The sequence below is a fragment of the Pieris rapae genome, chromosome 1, assembly GCF_905147795.1.
Source record: "Pieris rapae chromosome 1, ilPieRapa1.1, whole genome shotgun sequence".
Lineage (NCBI taxonomy): Eukaryota > Metazoa > Arthropoda > Insecta > Lepidoptera > Pieridae > Pieris > Pieris rapae.
Window position 1 is genome coordinate 10,741,710 of NC_059509.1, and position 14,359 is coordinate 10,756,068.

The 14,359-nt window shown below is 33.5% G+C and overlaps 2 protein-coding genes across 5 annotated transcripts in view; both read right to left on the minus strand.

Moving 5' to 3' along the window:
• Positions 1-6: 6 nt before the first annotated feature.
• On the minus strand, positions 7-2,595 carry LOC123689663. The gene is made up of 2 exons (XM_045630903.1): positions 2,253-2,595; positions 7-1,539 (listed from the first exon to the last, which is right to left on the minus strand). The coding sequence occupies exon 2, from the start codon at positions 1,504-1,506 to the stop codon at positions 7-9; it is 1,500 nt and encodes a 499-aa protein (XP_045486859.1). The 5' UTR covers positions 1,507-1,539; positions 2,253-2,595.
• Positions 2,596-2,959: 364 nt separating this feature from the next.
• The window catches only part of LOC110994316 (unc-112-related protein), a 39,207-nt gene continuing 27,807 nt past the window's right edge, over positions 2,960-14,359 (minus strand). The window contains exons 2-12 of one of the 4 annotated variants that reach the window (XM_022260890.2): positions 10,273-10,506; positions 9,717-9,952; positions 8,935-9,158; positions 8,429-8,642; positions 7,775-7,971; positions 6,927-6,950; positions 6,424-6,562; positions 5,585-5,683; positions 4,845-5,069; positions 4,026-4,262; positions 2,960-3,848 (exon numbers count right to left, since the gene is read on the minus strand). In XM_022260890.2, the coding sequence (XP_022116582.1) occupies positions 3,648-3,848; positions 4,026-4,262; positions 4,845-5,069; positions 5,585-5,683; positions 6,424-6,562; positions 6,927-6,950; positions 7,775-7,971; positions 8,429-8,642; positions 8,935-9,158; positions 9,717-9,952; positions 10,273-10,506 (2,030 nt within the window). In that variant the 3' untranslated portion in view covers positions 2,960-3,647. The remainder of the gene's footprint in view (positions 3,849-4,025; positions 4,263-4,844; positions 5,070-5,584; positions 5,684-6,423; positions 6,563-6,926; positions 6,951-7,774; positions 7,972-8,428; positions 8,643-8,934; positions 9,159-9,716; positions 9,953-10,272; positions 10,507-14,359) is intronic. The other 3 variants (XM_022260882.2, XM_045628846.1, XM_022260899.2) reach the window with 3 other exon arrangements.

The following is a 14,359-nucleotide window of genomic DNA, read 5'->3' on the forward strand; positions in this document are numbered from 1 at the left end:
TGTACTTCAAACCTGTAAAACTGCTTGTAAATCGTATACAGATACAATCAGGTTTTTGTTTTCTTTTAGGGCTATTTTATCTCGCTTTTTTTCTTCCCTGGATAAAACCTTGTCCACTAAATGTTCATCATATTTTTTTTTGAGCAACAGTTTACTTTCGGGAACTGCATTTTCATAAGCTACACATAATTCACATCTGTCTTTTTTTGGCACAAAAAATCCTAAATTAAATTCACCGTTAAAAATACGACTGTACATTACGTAGTTTCCAAAGTTGCGTCCATCTTGTTTACATTCATTCACATAATCTCTATGTAAGTCAGATATAGTCTTTCCTCCATCAATGTATTCTCGTGTTGTTTGTGCTCTTAAATAATGACTTTCAATTTTCGGTATACGTTTTATATGATTTCTTATATCATTTTTTATAGTGTCACCTACAGTATAATGTTTACCGTGTTTCCCTCTTTCATCTTCTTTCAAAAATCCTCCAGTAGATTTCTCTGTTACAGTTCTAATTGTTCTATCATTAATATCCAATGTATTTTTAAACATTGTTTTGCAAACCCTTTTTAATGAACCTTCAACCTCAAAGTAAAATGCATAGTTGATTTTTCGATTTTTCTGTGCTTTGGTAGACCGAAACTTTATCTCTATCTGTTGTATGTGTTTGTGAATGAATAGTCTCTGTTTCTCTAAATCTTTCAAAGCCCAATAAGAATCAAAGATTTGAATTCTTATTTCATCGGTAAGAAAATAGCTGCATTTAAGTCTACAACCTTCTCCACAACTTGGTTTCATTTGTTTCTTAGAAATATTTCGTCCGGACTTCGTTTGATAGGGTAATCCAGAGTTTCGTAAAACTTTTGTTATATTCTGCTTCCATTGTGCCTCTCCACGGCGTCTCTTACGTGTATTGAAATTTCCCTGTACTACGGTCTCGTTTGGTATTGGAGAATGAATACTATTTAAGTTAATTTCTTTGGAAGTTGAAGGCAAGCATTCATTGTTGTCTTGATTTGTTTGTTTATTAAGTGACAATAGTACAGAGGTAGATGTTGGAGAATTTCTATTAGACGAAGGAGTATCAGAAGAGGATGAACTAGATGAAGATGAACTAGATGAGGATGAACTAGACGAAGAGGAATTTGTAGATGAAGTACTAGATGATCGCTGACGAGAAACTACTAAATTCTTGCTACGCTTTTTGGAAGACAATTTATAATCACGATCTTTAACAGAATCGTCTGTTTCTTCACCCGTAGATTCGGGTTCTTGCAAATTACAGTCTTCATTCTCTATTCTATTACATTCTACCTGTAAGTTGGGAATGTGTGTAGTAGGTTCATTTATATGATATGTATTCTCTTTATTTGACGTGTCACAATTTTCTTCTACATCTTTTGGTTGCGTATCTTCCGCCACAATAGACAAGTCATCAGTTACTGTGTTATGATGGTCATTGGGTTCCAGACATAATGACAATATTTTTCTGGATCTGGACATAGTTACAAGTGACACCGCCAAACCGAATAACACCTGAGAACAAGATGAACAACACAATTAGTTAAAAACAATTAAATACCTACCTAAACATTTTTTAAGGTTTTAAACTAAAAAAAAAACAACAATGTGGCCTCAGGGAATTAAAAAAAAACATTATGCGTAAACAGTACCTAAAATAATTTTATACTATCACTATACGATAATTTTAAATTAATAAATCTATCACTTTATTAATAATCATAGTCAAAAACACGAGCATAATTGAAGACAAATCAGTTTTCTTGCTGACACATAGTTTTATTTTCAGTCGTTTTATTTATGAATAAAGTCAAAATTCAACATAATTCAGATTTATTATCTAATAAAACATATTGTGCCATCATCCCGATCACATATACTGTCATACATTAGTACAGGTCAGTATTAGTGATAAACAGACATGTTTAATAATATAATTTCAATCACGTATACCGTCGTAACTCTGCATAGGTCAGTATTAGTGATTAACAAATGTGTAAATTGAATTGTTTCAATCCCGTATACCGTCGTTACTCTGCATAGGTCAGTATTAGTGATAAACAAACATGTTTAATAATATAATTTCAATCACGTATACCGCCATAACTCTGCATAGGTCATTATTAGTGATTAACAAATGTGTAAATTGAATTGTTTCAATCACGTATACTGGCATAACTCGACAAGCATCAGTTTAGTTGCAAAAAAGAAAATAAAATGTTACTTACCTCGTTTACAAAGACTGTCTTGATTCGACACAATTCACTTTTACTGAACAACGCCCGTATGACCACCTCGCGCAAGTCGTAACATGACACTGTTTATGTTCGCCGCGGCACAACTTTCGGTAAACAATAGAACGTCACAAGTGCCATCTAGGGACAAATAATTGAACTACGTCTATGACGATTTATGAGCATGAAGTATGTGTTATTCTGATACGAATGGTACAATTAAAGTCATTTGACATTTTATCGAGTTATGACGTTATTTGAGCGGATGTGCGATATGTTAGCAATGTCAGTTCTTAAATTTTTTTTGTTAATAACTTGGCTAATACTTTCCGCTTAAAACTTTTAAAGCAATACATAGTCTTTTGAGTATATTTGAATTTGACTGCTGACTTACACATAAATACTTTTGTTTAAATGCCAACTCAGTGATTATATTTTAGAGATTTTTAAACCTATTAAAATCATTGAAAGAACTACATCAAATTTATTTTTCTTTGTTTGATGACATATTAGTACCTATTATATTAGGGAGTGAGTGCCAATGACAGCTAATAAATTAATATTATTGAAATCTGTATAGGTTTTACACAGTATAGCAATGTTGTTTTAACATTATGTAAATTTTTATTTGATGATTATTGACCACTGTCATGCAGTTAAAAATAAAACCAAATTTGATATTAATTTACATTTATTTTAACATTCATTTACAAACATAATGTATTTATAATTTGTATAGTGTACATATATTTTGTACAATAGTTCTATATTAAAAATAGGTGAAATATTGTTAATACTTAACTATGCAATTCTTTATAGCATTTTATGCGATGGAGACAATATCTCAAACCTTATTCTACAGTATACAATCTCTGAAAAGCTGTTAACCTTAGTGTTAGATTTAATATAAAATGGCAAACTTATTAAGGCCACACATTTATAAATAATTTTGAAGCACCATTTGTCTCATCCTAAAAGGCATTAACATCGGTCATAGTTTGTTAAGAGCTTATTTCTAGAGAAGTGTGTTTAACAAATGTAAAGTAGCGAAACATTTGTTTGGTAAAATCTGTGAATGTATGAAGATAGTTTTGAGATTCAATACTGGACTATTTCCCTAAAAACTTCTAGCCGTGATGTGTAAGTGGAATTCTATTTGGTATTAGATGCTTAAGACAATTATTGGAAGCACTATATAGTAGTTATATCTAGTAGAATATATTATTGTAATTCATAGTTATTGTGCTTTTGTAACACAAAATAAAACTTAAATCAAATGTCAGTGTACAAAAATATATCCACATAAAAAAAGTGTAGTCATAAATTAAAATAGCTAAGACATTGGTAAAATTCAAGGCACATTCATATAAATCTGTATAAATCAATGGTTTATGTCCATCCACCTGTCAATTTATGGAATAATTCTTCATCTAAATTCTGGTTTGCGTCTTTAGAACGCATAGAGAGGAATATGTATCCTCCAATAAACTCGTGGACCACCTTGCAGTCAGCTGATTGAACCGAGAAGATGATACTTCCTTCTTCAAATTGTACCATCATGTGTTTGATCTCCCAGTTGACATTCCAAGCCTGGAAATAATAGATATATTATTGTATATATTCAAATATAATAAAAAACCATAGACAATACAGATTTATTGATTTGTAGCTTTAACATGCATCTTAGCTACTACTACATAGACAAAGACATTTTTCTGACACAAAATAACATTTTGTTGACACATATTTATGAATATTAAAAATTACCTTCATAGTACTGAATCGCCAGGTCTTAATATGATCTCCAGTACTGGGATCAAGTCTCATAATACGGTTATTGGCGATGCTGATGATTTCATCTTTACGGTGTCCCATAAAACGGACAACAAATAAAGTTTGACCGTAGTCTGGAAGATTTTGCCAGGTCTTGATGTATTGGAGCTTGGCTTCCAGCAATGGCAAGTCTTTGACGTTCGCATGGCTTTCCAGCACGCGTTGGGTGAACTATTAAGAAAATATTTTACATTAGAAATATCTCTTTAAATAATATTCTTCCAATGTTTGATGTCTTGTTTTTGTAGTTTTTTTAAACATTGTAAAAATTAAATGAATATTAACCAAGAATATAGAGTATCTAAGTCTATATAATATAAATTGCCTTGTCTAAATTTATTCACTAAAGGTTAATTATTTTTTCCATGTTGTCATTAAATAATTTCTAATGAAGAAGAATTTTCGAACAGTTGAGCAATTGTGGCCGGAGTTTTTTAAATGCACAATAGTTATTTATATAAAAATTTAGAAACGTTATATGTTTTATACCATATTGGTTAGTGAATTTGAGTGTTTCTACTGATAATTAACATATAGACGTCTATCGTCCGAAAAAACATATTATTTGTTATATCAATAAATTTAAATCTTTAATAAAAAAATATTACTCAAAAAATTCTTAGGCCAACCCTAAAGTTTGATTGTTGTCCTTTAAGTATACACAAATGATACTGTCAAAGGCATTGAAAATGCTAGATTTTTTGTAAAAAAATAAATAAAGCTCGTATTGATTTAATGTATACTAGAACCTACCTTGCTCTTGAGTTTCTTAAGAAATCTCGGCGCCAAATAATTTTCCGGCTGCAAATGGTCCAGATGTGGGAGGCTGTGTTGGTTTAACGCAGCGCCTGGTTGCGGCCTTTGGAGGGCAAGTAACGACTTGACCGTCGCCACTTCGCTCGAGAAAGACGCATCTGCCAAAGACCGACCACGGGAGCCCAAACGGCAGGCTGCCACCCACTCAGCGTATTGGTCTTCCTGTTTTAATAGATATGTACCTTCTTAATATATTATTTCTTTTATTAACAAAAACATCGAAATAACATACGATTTTTTTAGTAGGTTAAAAATCGTTTAAGTATACAAATTACATATTTGCAAATACGTCCAACAAGTCAATAAATAAAAACATTTTTAATTTTATCTCTAACGGCAACGCACGCTGTCTGCGTTGGTGGGATGGAGTTATCAAGGACTTCAAAACGATAGCAGATTGAGATTGGATGCAAGAGGTAAAAGATAGATTGTGACGGCGAAAGATACCTGCGGAGACCCATAGGGGGCTGTATACATATATAACTTTTTTTCCGTCACGCATTACATCAAAATATTTCAATAATCGTATCAAAAAGAAATTAATATAAATGATATACAAATGTTACTATATTTTGTGAAATAAATCTACCCTACATGTTCTAGCAAGTTTTGCAATATTAATTTTTTTTTTTTCAAAAATTCTTTATTCAATTCAAATATTAAATTGATGTACTAACATTTTCACATTTCAGCCAGACTTCCTGCATGGTGTCTTCGGAAGGTACCTCCAACTTGATTCCGTATCGACCTGAAGCTGGGTGTGCATCGGGTGTCACCTGTGAATATTTATGTTAAATAAATGAACGCGATAAAACAGTAGTTAGTTTCTAGAAGCTTCTCCCTTCTAGGCTTTCCTTCCTGAATGCTTTCTATAATATTTTATTTAGATTCATTATAGTATTCAAATAAAACCTCTTTGGATAAAAACATAATTATTATTCAGAAAATAAAAACACAATACAGTCGACTCTCGATAATATAAGACTCAAGATACATTTGAAACTAAGAAGAATTCAAAATAACAAGGGTTTTAATAACAACGAGGGGTTCAAGTAAATAAATGTTTGATCAATATTCGTGATATATTATTATTATGTATTGACAATTACATATAATTTCACAAATTTTTATATGTATGTATGTAGGGAAGCATATTGGAGAGCAAGTTAACTTACCAAAGGAACCTGTTAACATTGATTTCATTCAATTCAACTTTTTTTTATAGAACAGATGGAGCATGGGAACGGGCAGGAGGCACACCTGATGTTAAGTGATTCCAGCGCCCATGGACACTCAATGCCAGTGTGCACGAGTGCATTGCCGGCTCTTTAAGAGGTGAATCGCACTTCTTGAAGGACCCTAAGTCGAATTGGAAATACTTCAGTGGAAAGCTCCACATGGTGCGCGTAAAAACAGACTTAAACAACGCTCAATACGTACATTACGGGTAATAATCTGTTTTTTCAAGGGACCGGAACCAAATTTAAAATTAGAACATCTAAAATTAAATACAAACCTCAGCCCCCCTTAACTCGAACTTGTAAGATGGCGCGTCCCCTTTAGCGGCGGAGTCACGTGAGCTGTGTATACGCAACTCGCCGTCCCTACACGACACCCAACCGCGCTTGTACGCGCGCAACGTGAACCGTTGACGGCTAGAATATAAAATTAAAATAAATACAGCACTAGGAGAAAAGCGGTATAAAAATTAAAAGTCACAAAAAAGTTCACCTTTTCATACAAATTTTTAGTTTTTAAACGTACAACAAAAAACCTTATTCGTGTCAATAATGTATTTTGTTAATAAAGAAATATGTGTAAACCTTTGTGCAGGATAAATATGTATATACAATAAGCTATAAAAGTATTTACAAACAATACAAAAATGGTTAGTACTATTAAAAAATCACTCAAAATTGTAAAATGATTTATTTGCCAACGATAAAAGAGCAATGAAAAATGTTACATGTTAAATTGGGTAAAGGATAATACATAAAGGGGAAAATAAATAAATCTTACACACAGGACTCGCTGTGAAACTTTCTGTGGCACGCCGCGATTGGTCAATGTAAAAATATAATACATACATAAATAAATATAATTAACGAAAATATCGGGGGCTTGGCAAATATCACCTGCCACAGTCCCAAAGGTGGGTACTTTAATTCTAACCAAACTTAAAGAAAAACACTTTTTAACGGATTATAGTTATGTATTATTGTATTTAAACTTATAATTATTTGTACATAATTTTAAATTTAACCGACGTTTCGCGTGCTTTACAACGTGCGTGGTCACGGTGACTGAAGGCAAAGGTGTTAAATGTCAAAAAGTATTACAGCTGCAGAAATTGTTGTGTTATCTGTATTTATTTCCCCGGAGTTGGTATCGTATAACTATAATCCGTTAAAAAGTGTTTTTCTTTAAATGTGTAAAAGTTATGTTAATAAAAGACAATACTATCTAACCAAACTTACTGACTCTCTATATCTAACTAAACATACTACTGTCTACTCAGATATCTGTATCAGTTTCCTGATCACTTTATTTTTAATAGGGTCGCTAATTTCCTCAGGATGGTTTCCATTAAAAAAAAAAAGAAAAATGGCAGCCAAGCCGTAAAACGATCACACGATATCAGATTCGCGTGCTATGTTAAAAAGTAATTACAGATAGATTTCTTTAAACAAGGTTCCCTTGTAAAATTAAATAAAACTAAAGAACGGTATTGTAATTATTGTTTATGAATTATTAAAATCATTAGAAACTGCTTCCAATTGGTTTTTTTTTCTTAATATACTTAAGATATCATTGCTAGATGGATCTTCCAGTCCGCTATCGCCTGATAAAAATAAGTAATAACTTACCCTCTATACTTCAAATAGCCAGCTAACTCGGGCACATGAGTGATATCAGGCCTGGTTGGTGGTCCGCCTTCGAGCTGAACCTGCAATTCGCTTAGTGCAGCATCGATTTCGTCTTCTGGCGCCACTGACACATTCGCATTCGTCCCATCTGCTGCTTCTAGTCCACCTCCAGTGAGGGTCTGCAGCTCTATTTGCAACTGTAAAAAGAAAAATGTGGTCATAAATTTGGTTATAATATATATAATTCGTTGACTGAGAAATGTGTAATACGCCTGGGAATTTAACTTCTATAAAAACCTAAAAAAAAATTGTTGACTTTTGAACACAGATTAGTAGTACTCTCTTTCTGTCAAATAGTGCTGTTTAATGCTGATGAAAACTAAATAGAATAAAATACTAGCGCTTGAAGTACTCGTAAACTAGTTAGATTTAGCTTAGCTAGATTGATCTTGCCTTGCACACCAAGCTTTTTGGATGGTAATTAAACCTTTCCCTGCAAATGACCGCAAAACTGAACGTCGTTAAAATTTGATCTAGAAGAATCTTGAACCTATACCAAATTCTTTCCTAACATTGAATCATCTAAGTCATCCCATGATCATACCTGCTGTAATTCAGGTACAATTTGTAAATTAACAATTGTGAAAAAATTACCTGCAGAGCAGCAAACAAAAGCATCTCCTCTTCCGTACAATGGACCTCCTGGTTCAGGATCTGCCAACGGGCCTGTTGGTACAACTGGTTCAGCCTTGAAGCGTCCTGGGCTCGTGGGGTCAAGTCGAAGAAGGAATAGAACTTGAAGCGGAGCTGAAGGGTGTCCCACTCACGGACATACTGTTCCATTATGGAGAGGGATGAGTCGAGCCAACTGGAAGATATGATAAAGTTGTAGCAAAAAGATTATGACGTCAATATTAAGTAGATTTTGTTATAAAACCAACGGACGATATGGATATCAATGATACCGGGCTCAAGGAAACTGCAGAAGATTCGCGAGTGCGTTGGCGGCTTTTTAGAATTTTTGTGCCATACTAACACGCAGAAGTTAACTAGGCACCTCGCCAAATCAGGTGCCAAGTTGATTTATGCGTGTAGTACACACAATTAACAATCCAATCAATAGTTGAACATTTTACTTAGGAAATTAATTTGAATCTTACCCAACATTCATTCTGGCGCGTTCCATCAGGCTCTTCGGTGTGAGAAGCGACTCGCGCGACTGGCTGTCTGGTTCTAAGGGTGAATCAGCCAGGGACAGATCTGCTAAAGAGTCGAGGGCATCCATGGAGGCTGCCCTGGGTGGAGTGCCACAGTAGCCTCCATCGCTGGATCCGTCGCTTTGTGTACTGTAGATGTGCCCACCGTATCGGCGTAAAGTGCCATTCTGAAAAATTCGATTTGCATTTAAGAATATTTTCAAGTTAGCAAGTAGATTGCATCAATGTACTACACATTATAGACTTTGATTTTATTTAGGAGAATTTTGAATTATTATGTATTAATCGCCGGCTGTTTAATGATACACACATTCTTACATTTTAAAAATATTTTTTGTCTATAATGTACTTACATAAGTTTTTTTAATTTGTTTTGGCTTTGTATATTGTCTAAGTGTTTTGTTTTATAATATGTATGTTAGCTGTAAGTTTACTTATCACTTTTTTATATACAAACAATCTCTTGAAAATCTATGTGAAAGGCTAGATTCATCTTTGCAATTAAATTGAAACAAAAGTTTACAAATTGAAGTATGTTTCTGTATGGCATACTGTCATTATTAATGTAAGTAAATAATATGTCTGTTTCGTAATGGCTCGAGTTCGTTTTTATATTCCTTGACATTGACTGTCTTTTTATCTACTTATGAAATCTTACTGTTATCAGTATCGTTATAATCTAGAAAAAAAAATTGTAAATATTCGAAATTCAAACGAAAAAATACCTGTTGCGAAGCCACAGGAGTAGCAGAAAGTGATCTCGGTGGGGGCGGAGTAGCAGGACAGGCCAGGGATCTGTCCAGACTATTTGACGAACCACGGGTGGCTGCTATAAACGTGTTTGTGTCGGGTGGCTGCGAAGACTTTATCTTCTTCGCCTCTTTCAAGTTCTGGTAGTTTTGCTTCAGGTGGGATGGTTCTAGGGGGTAGCACAGTGAGAGTTCCTCTGGGTGTCTTATACCTGGAAGCGTTAAATATTTCTATTAAAAATTTGACTCATTTGATCACTTTATATCCGAATACGGGTTTTTGAAATCGGCCTCCAGTGCCTGACACACGTCGTCGACTGTTTGGGTCTAAGACATGTCGGTTTCCTTCACAGTTTGAGCAAATTCCGTTGGTGCACCGCCGGGGATCGAACCTGCGACCTAAGGTATGCGAGTCGCACGCTGAAGCCACTAGGCCAAGACTGCTCAAAGCACACTAAATAAATGGATTCATCTGACCTCAAACCATATTCTGCATAAAGGGGAACTGTTATTAATATCATTATGATCTTACCTAGACTCTTGCACAACTGGACAACAGCGCTAAATGTGTCAATTGAGAAATCAATCTTGCAGTCAATGTATCGTAGGTCCGGTAACTGGATCCGCAGTGGTTTGTGCATCGGTGTAAAGTGTAGAGCCGCGTCCGCGTGAACCCCATACTGGTCCAAAGTGTGCTTGGGACGGGATAGCCATTTGTTACGCGTGGGCCACCATAACGCGTGGTCAGACCAATCCTTTTTGAAATCTGAAAGAAATTAATTCAAATATGAAAATTGTCACAATCCCATATTATATATACCTACTCTTACATCAATTTCCAAGTCTAATTTGTTATTACTTATAGTACTAAGTATTATTATTATTATATTGTAAAAGGGACCAGTGATAGATAAAAGGTTCATAATGTATATGCTTCCTCCGATTCCCTCCTCCTTTAATCAACTACGTTTATATCATATTCTAGGAACATTAATCATAAACATTTAACTGCATTTTCTATGTTTCAATGTACCTGATATTAAACTTTATCTATTTATTAAATAAAGTCCTGAAACCTCAGGCATCAACAGCATATTCAATATTGATACCGCTAACAAAATATGAACCTTAAATCTGTCGTCTGTACTTAATTTGTTTAAACGTAATACAAGCAACAAAACACGCATCCGGTCTCGAGATAAAACACGCAAAAAGTGCACTGGAGCTTCGTCAGACATGACTTACGACCAAGAGAGAGAGCCCCCTTTGTGTCATTCTGATACGCGACGCGGAGGGAGGCGTGGTTCAACGTACGCTGGCTATTTTATGACTCATCAGATTGAATTCTAACTCTAATTACATAGATGAATCACAACTTGAACTAAAAATCTGTCTGCTTACTCGGTTACTTTCATTGAGAACGTATAACATCAGCAAGGCTTAAAAAACCAATAATTACTATGCAAATGAAATATTTAGGTACGAAATAGTTTTTAATTTGGCAAAGAATATAATTTTCGTTTGAATCAGAGTACCCAGTCAAAAACAATATTAACAAATAAAATGATTTTGAATATCATTAAGTAAAAATAATTCGTATCTTAAACTTGACAATTATATTTTTAAAATATTCATTTTAATCACTTTTGTTAACCCCTTGGTGTGGTAATCCCTTGGTTCGATACCCGGCAAAATATTGTTTCCCTTCTTGGAAGGCTCTAGTTGCTTAAAAAATCAATCAAACAAAGAAATGCTGTCCCACGCTGGGTTGTGACTTTCTTAGTTTAAAATGCAGCAGACATTTTTAACTAAAGCAAATATTAAGTATCAAATCACTTGATCATCCCCTCACAATCAACGTTTGTAGTTAATTAAACAACATAAATATTTTTGCACTGTAGCAGACATAGGAGGAAATTGTTTATGCCAAAAATTATCTGGAATTGTATAGGAAAAACACATTTTGTATGGCAATGAAAGTTATCATGATATATAACTTTGATTGCCATACATTCAAAGACCTTCCTACTAGAGTTTTTAAAAATCGGCTTAATGTACCTACTACATTTGAAAAACTGTATTCAATTAATTATTTTCTGAGTGAAACGTAATAATTAATATTAAGTAGATTGGTAATAATATAATTTAATAATGTGATGATATGGTAGATAATGTAATGTAATATGTAACTACTATGTAAAATTCTGCTTTTTAATGACGTCAGGCCAATTTGCACGCCAGTAGATGAGTAACCACAAAATGAAAAAGACAATAATAATAACTAAAACTAAATAGAAACATAAACCACAATAAAAGCATCATAAATAGAGTTCGGTAAGTTGGCGGATTATTGTAAAATATTTTAATATTTTCATCAATGTTAGTTAACGCTAACCAACATAAACTCTAAATTAAAAAAACTACTTTCTATATAGGTACATTTGTCGCGCGTCTAAACAAGACTGCTATGGTTACATTAATACAAATCACAGCGGTTTTCTAATGTAACATACTCTGGATTATATTATTTTGTAAAATAATTTAAAAAATAAGTTGCAAGAGATGGTATCACCATTATAATTTTTGTACCGTATTCTTAAGAATAAATTATTATTATACATTCGAACTCACCTTCAATATCTCTCTTAGGCTTTTTATTACACTATAAAAAGTTTACGACTCTGTGATTACTGATTTCAATGCCTGCCAAAGAGTTATAGGCGAGATTTGCTAGTGTAATGTACATTATAGTCTGAACATAAAACTTAAACTAGCCCACCCAAACCACCTATTTTTTTGGGCAATTAAAAACACGCCTCCAAGCTTTTTTCGGTTAGAGATGAATCGCTCTTGTACATTTATGCTTATTAAAAAGTTTAGTAGGTTGAAAAACTTATTGTCAATACATAATTTTTATATATACTTAAATAGCTGACGTAGGAAAATGCGCGTCAGACTCGTATATCAAACTGTTGTTGATTTGTTTATTTAACGGCGTATTTAGCCAGTTGGCTGCATATAATATATAATATATATACTATAACCATATATCATTCTATTCATTGAAATTACAAATTGATATTATTTAATGAATGTGAATCACAAAGCTGTTCGTTCCACATACAAAGACTACTGAAGGTATCATAAACACAGTGGTGCTACAACGCATGATCCAGGCCTTAGATATTTCTTTAAGGATTTACGGCGGTGATTACCATTATACAAGAATAATGGCCATGTAAAGGCCGCTCCACAAGTGTGACTCATACGCCAAAAATATTGCAGTTTTGTTCATTACAAAAAGGTCAAGATATAAGGTCAACCAGACAAAAACATACTTAGTATAAAATATTTTCACAGACATATAAGATTACTAACATTGAAACTTAATTTATGTGTTGTGATATGTGTTTTAATAAACAACATTCAGAATTTATTTTACTTGATAACAGTCACTTTTATCCTATTTCTTTTATAATCCAACACACAGACACAGACTAACAAACAAATTAAATGAAACATAAAACTATTAATACATATGTCTATTTCGAAATATGAATCACTTAGGGCTAATTACTGTGATTTTTATAGTAACATTAAAATATATTTAATGTCTAATGTTTGATTATATATAGATGTTTTATTTTTATCTCATACATGTCATATTAATTACTTGAAATATGTGGACGGTTATGCAAATAATACATTGAAGGCGCATAAATACTTCACATACCACGGAAAAAACCACAGATACTCTAGTATATGATGCAGTTGACTACAATACAATAATGTATTGTTTGAAAATAAAGTACAGCCTAAGTTATGCTACGCTAAAGACGTCTATAAATTATTATGGCGCTTCTAAACGGGCCATGTTTTGCGGCAATTGATGGCTGCAACACATGGCCCGGCAACATTGCAAACAATGTCAGCCACACTATGCAATGTTGCAGTAATGTCCCGGCCATATAGCCAAACATGTTTTGTGTAGCCACTTATGGCCGATATGGCCCCGATGGGTTGCCGATCGATCGCTAGGCTATCGAATTCAACTGCAATATTGCACAGCCAGTTCTATTGTTGTTTCAGTCACTCTCTTTGTTATGTATAGTGTATCCTTTTCTACGCGACATGAAGTTTGCTATGAGTGAAGTGTGCCTGTTGCTATATTCTGTGTTTTGCGATCAGCTGCATTTTGACAACTACGTAAAAATGGTTACTGGTCTAACAAGACAATTACTGATTTTATTGAAGAAATACATTTGCACCCCGAGTTGTGGGATATAAAAACCGGCTCATAAAAAGATAGAAATTCTAAAAAAGATGCATGGAATGAAATCGCTGAAAAGTTTGGCATAACAAGTAACGAGGCTTACAAAAAATTCAGAAGCCTAAGAACTTACGCAAATAATGAGGAGAAAAAGAAGAAAAATGGTAGTGCTGGCGGTAAAACAGTAAAGTGGTTTGCTTAAGATGCGATATCGTTTCTCTTTACTCAAAATACCACGAATATAGGATTACATAGTGAAAATGAAAACTTCTTACGTAAGTATCTTTAATAAAATATTTTAGTCATTATAAATGTACATATCTCTGTATTACGTATGTTATATATCGAT

Coding starts and splice junctions, on each gene's coding strand:
- LOC123689663 (XM_045630903.1), bottom strand. CDS start 1,506: ATGTCCAGATCCAGAAAAATATTGTCATTATGTCTGGAACCCAATGAC.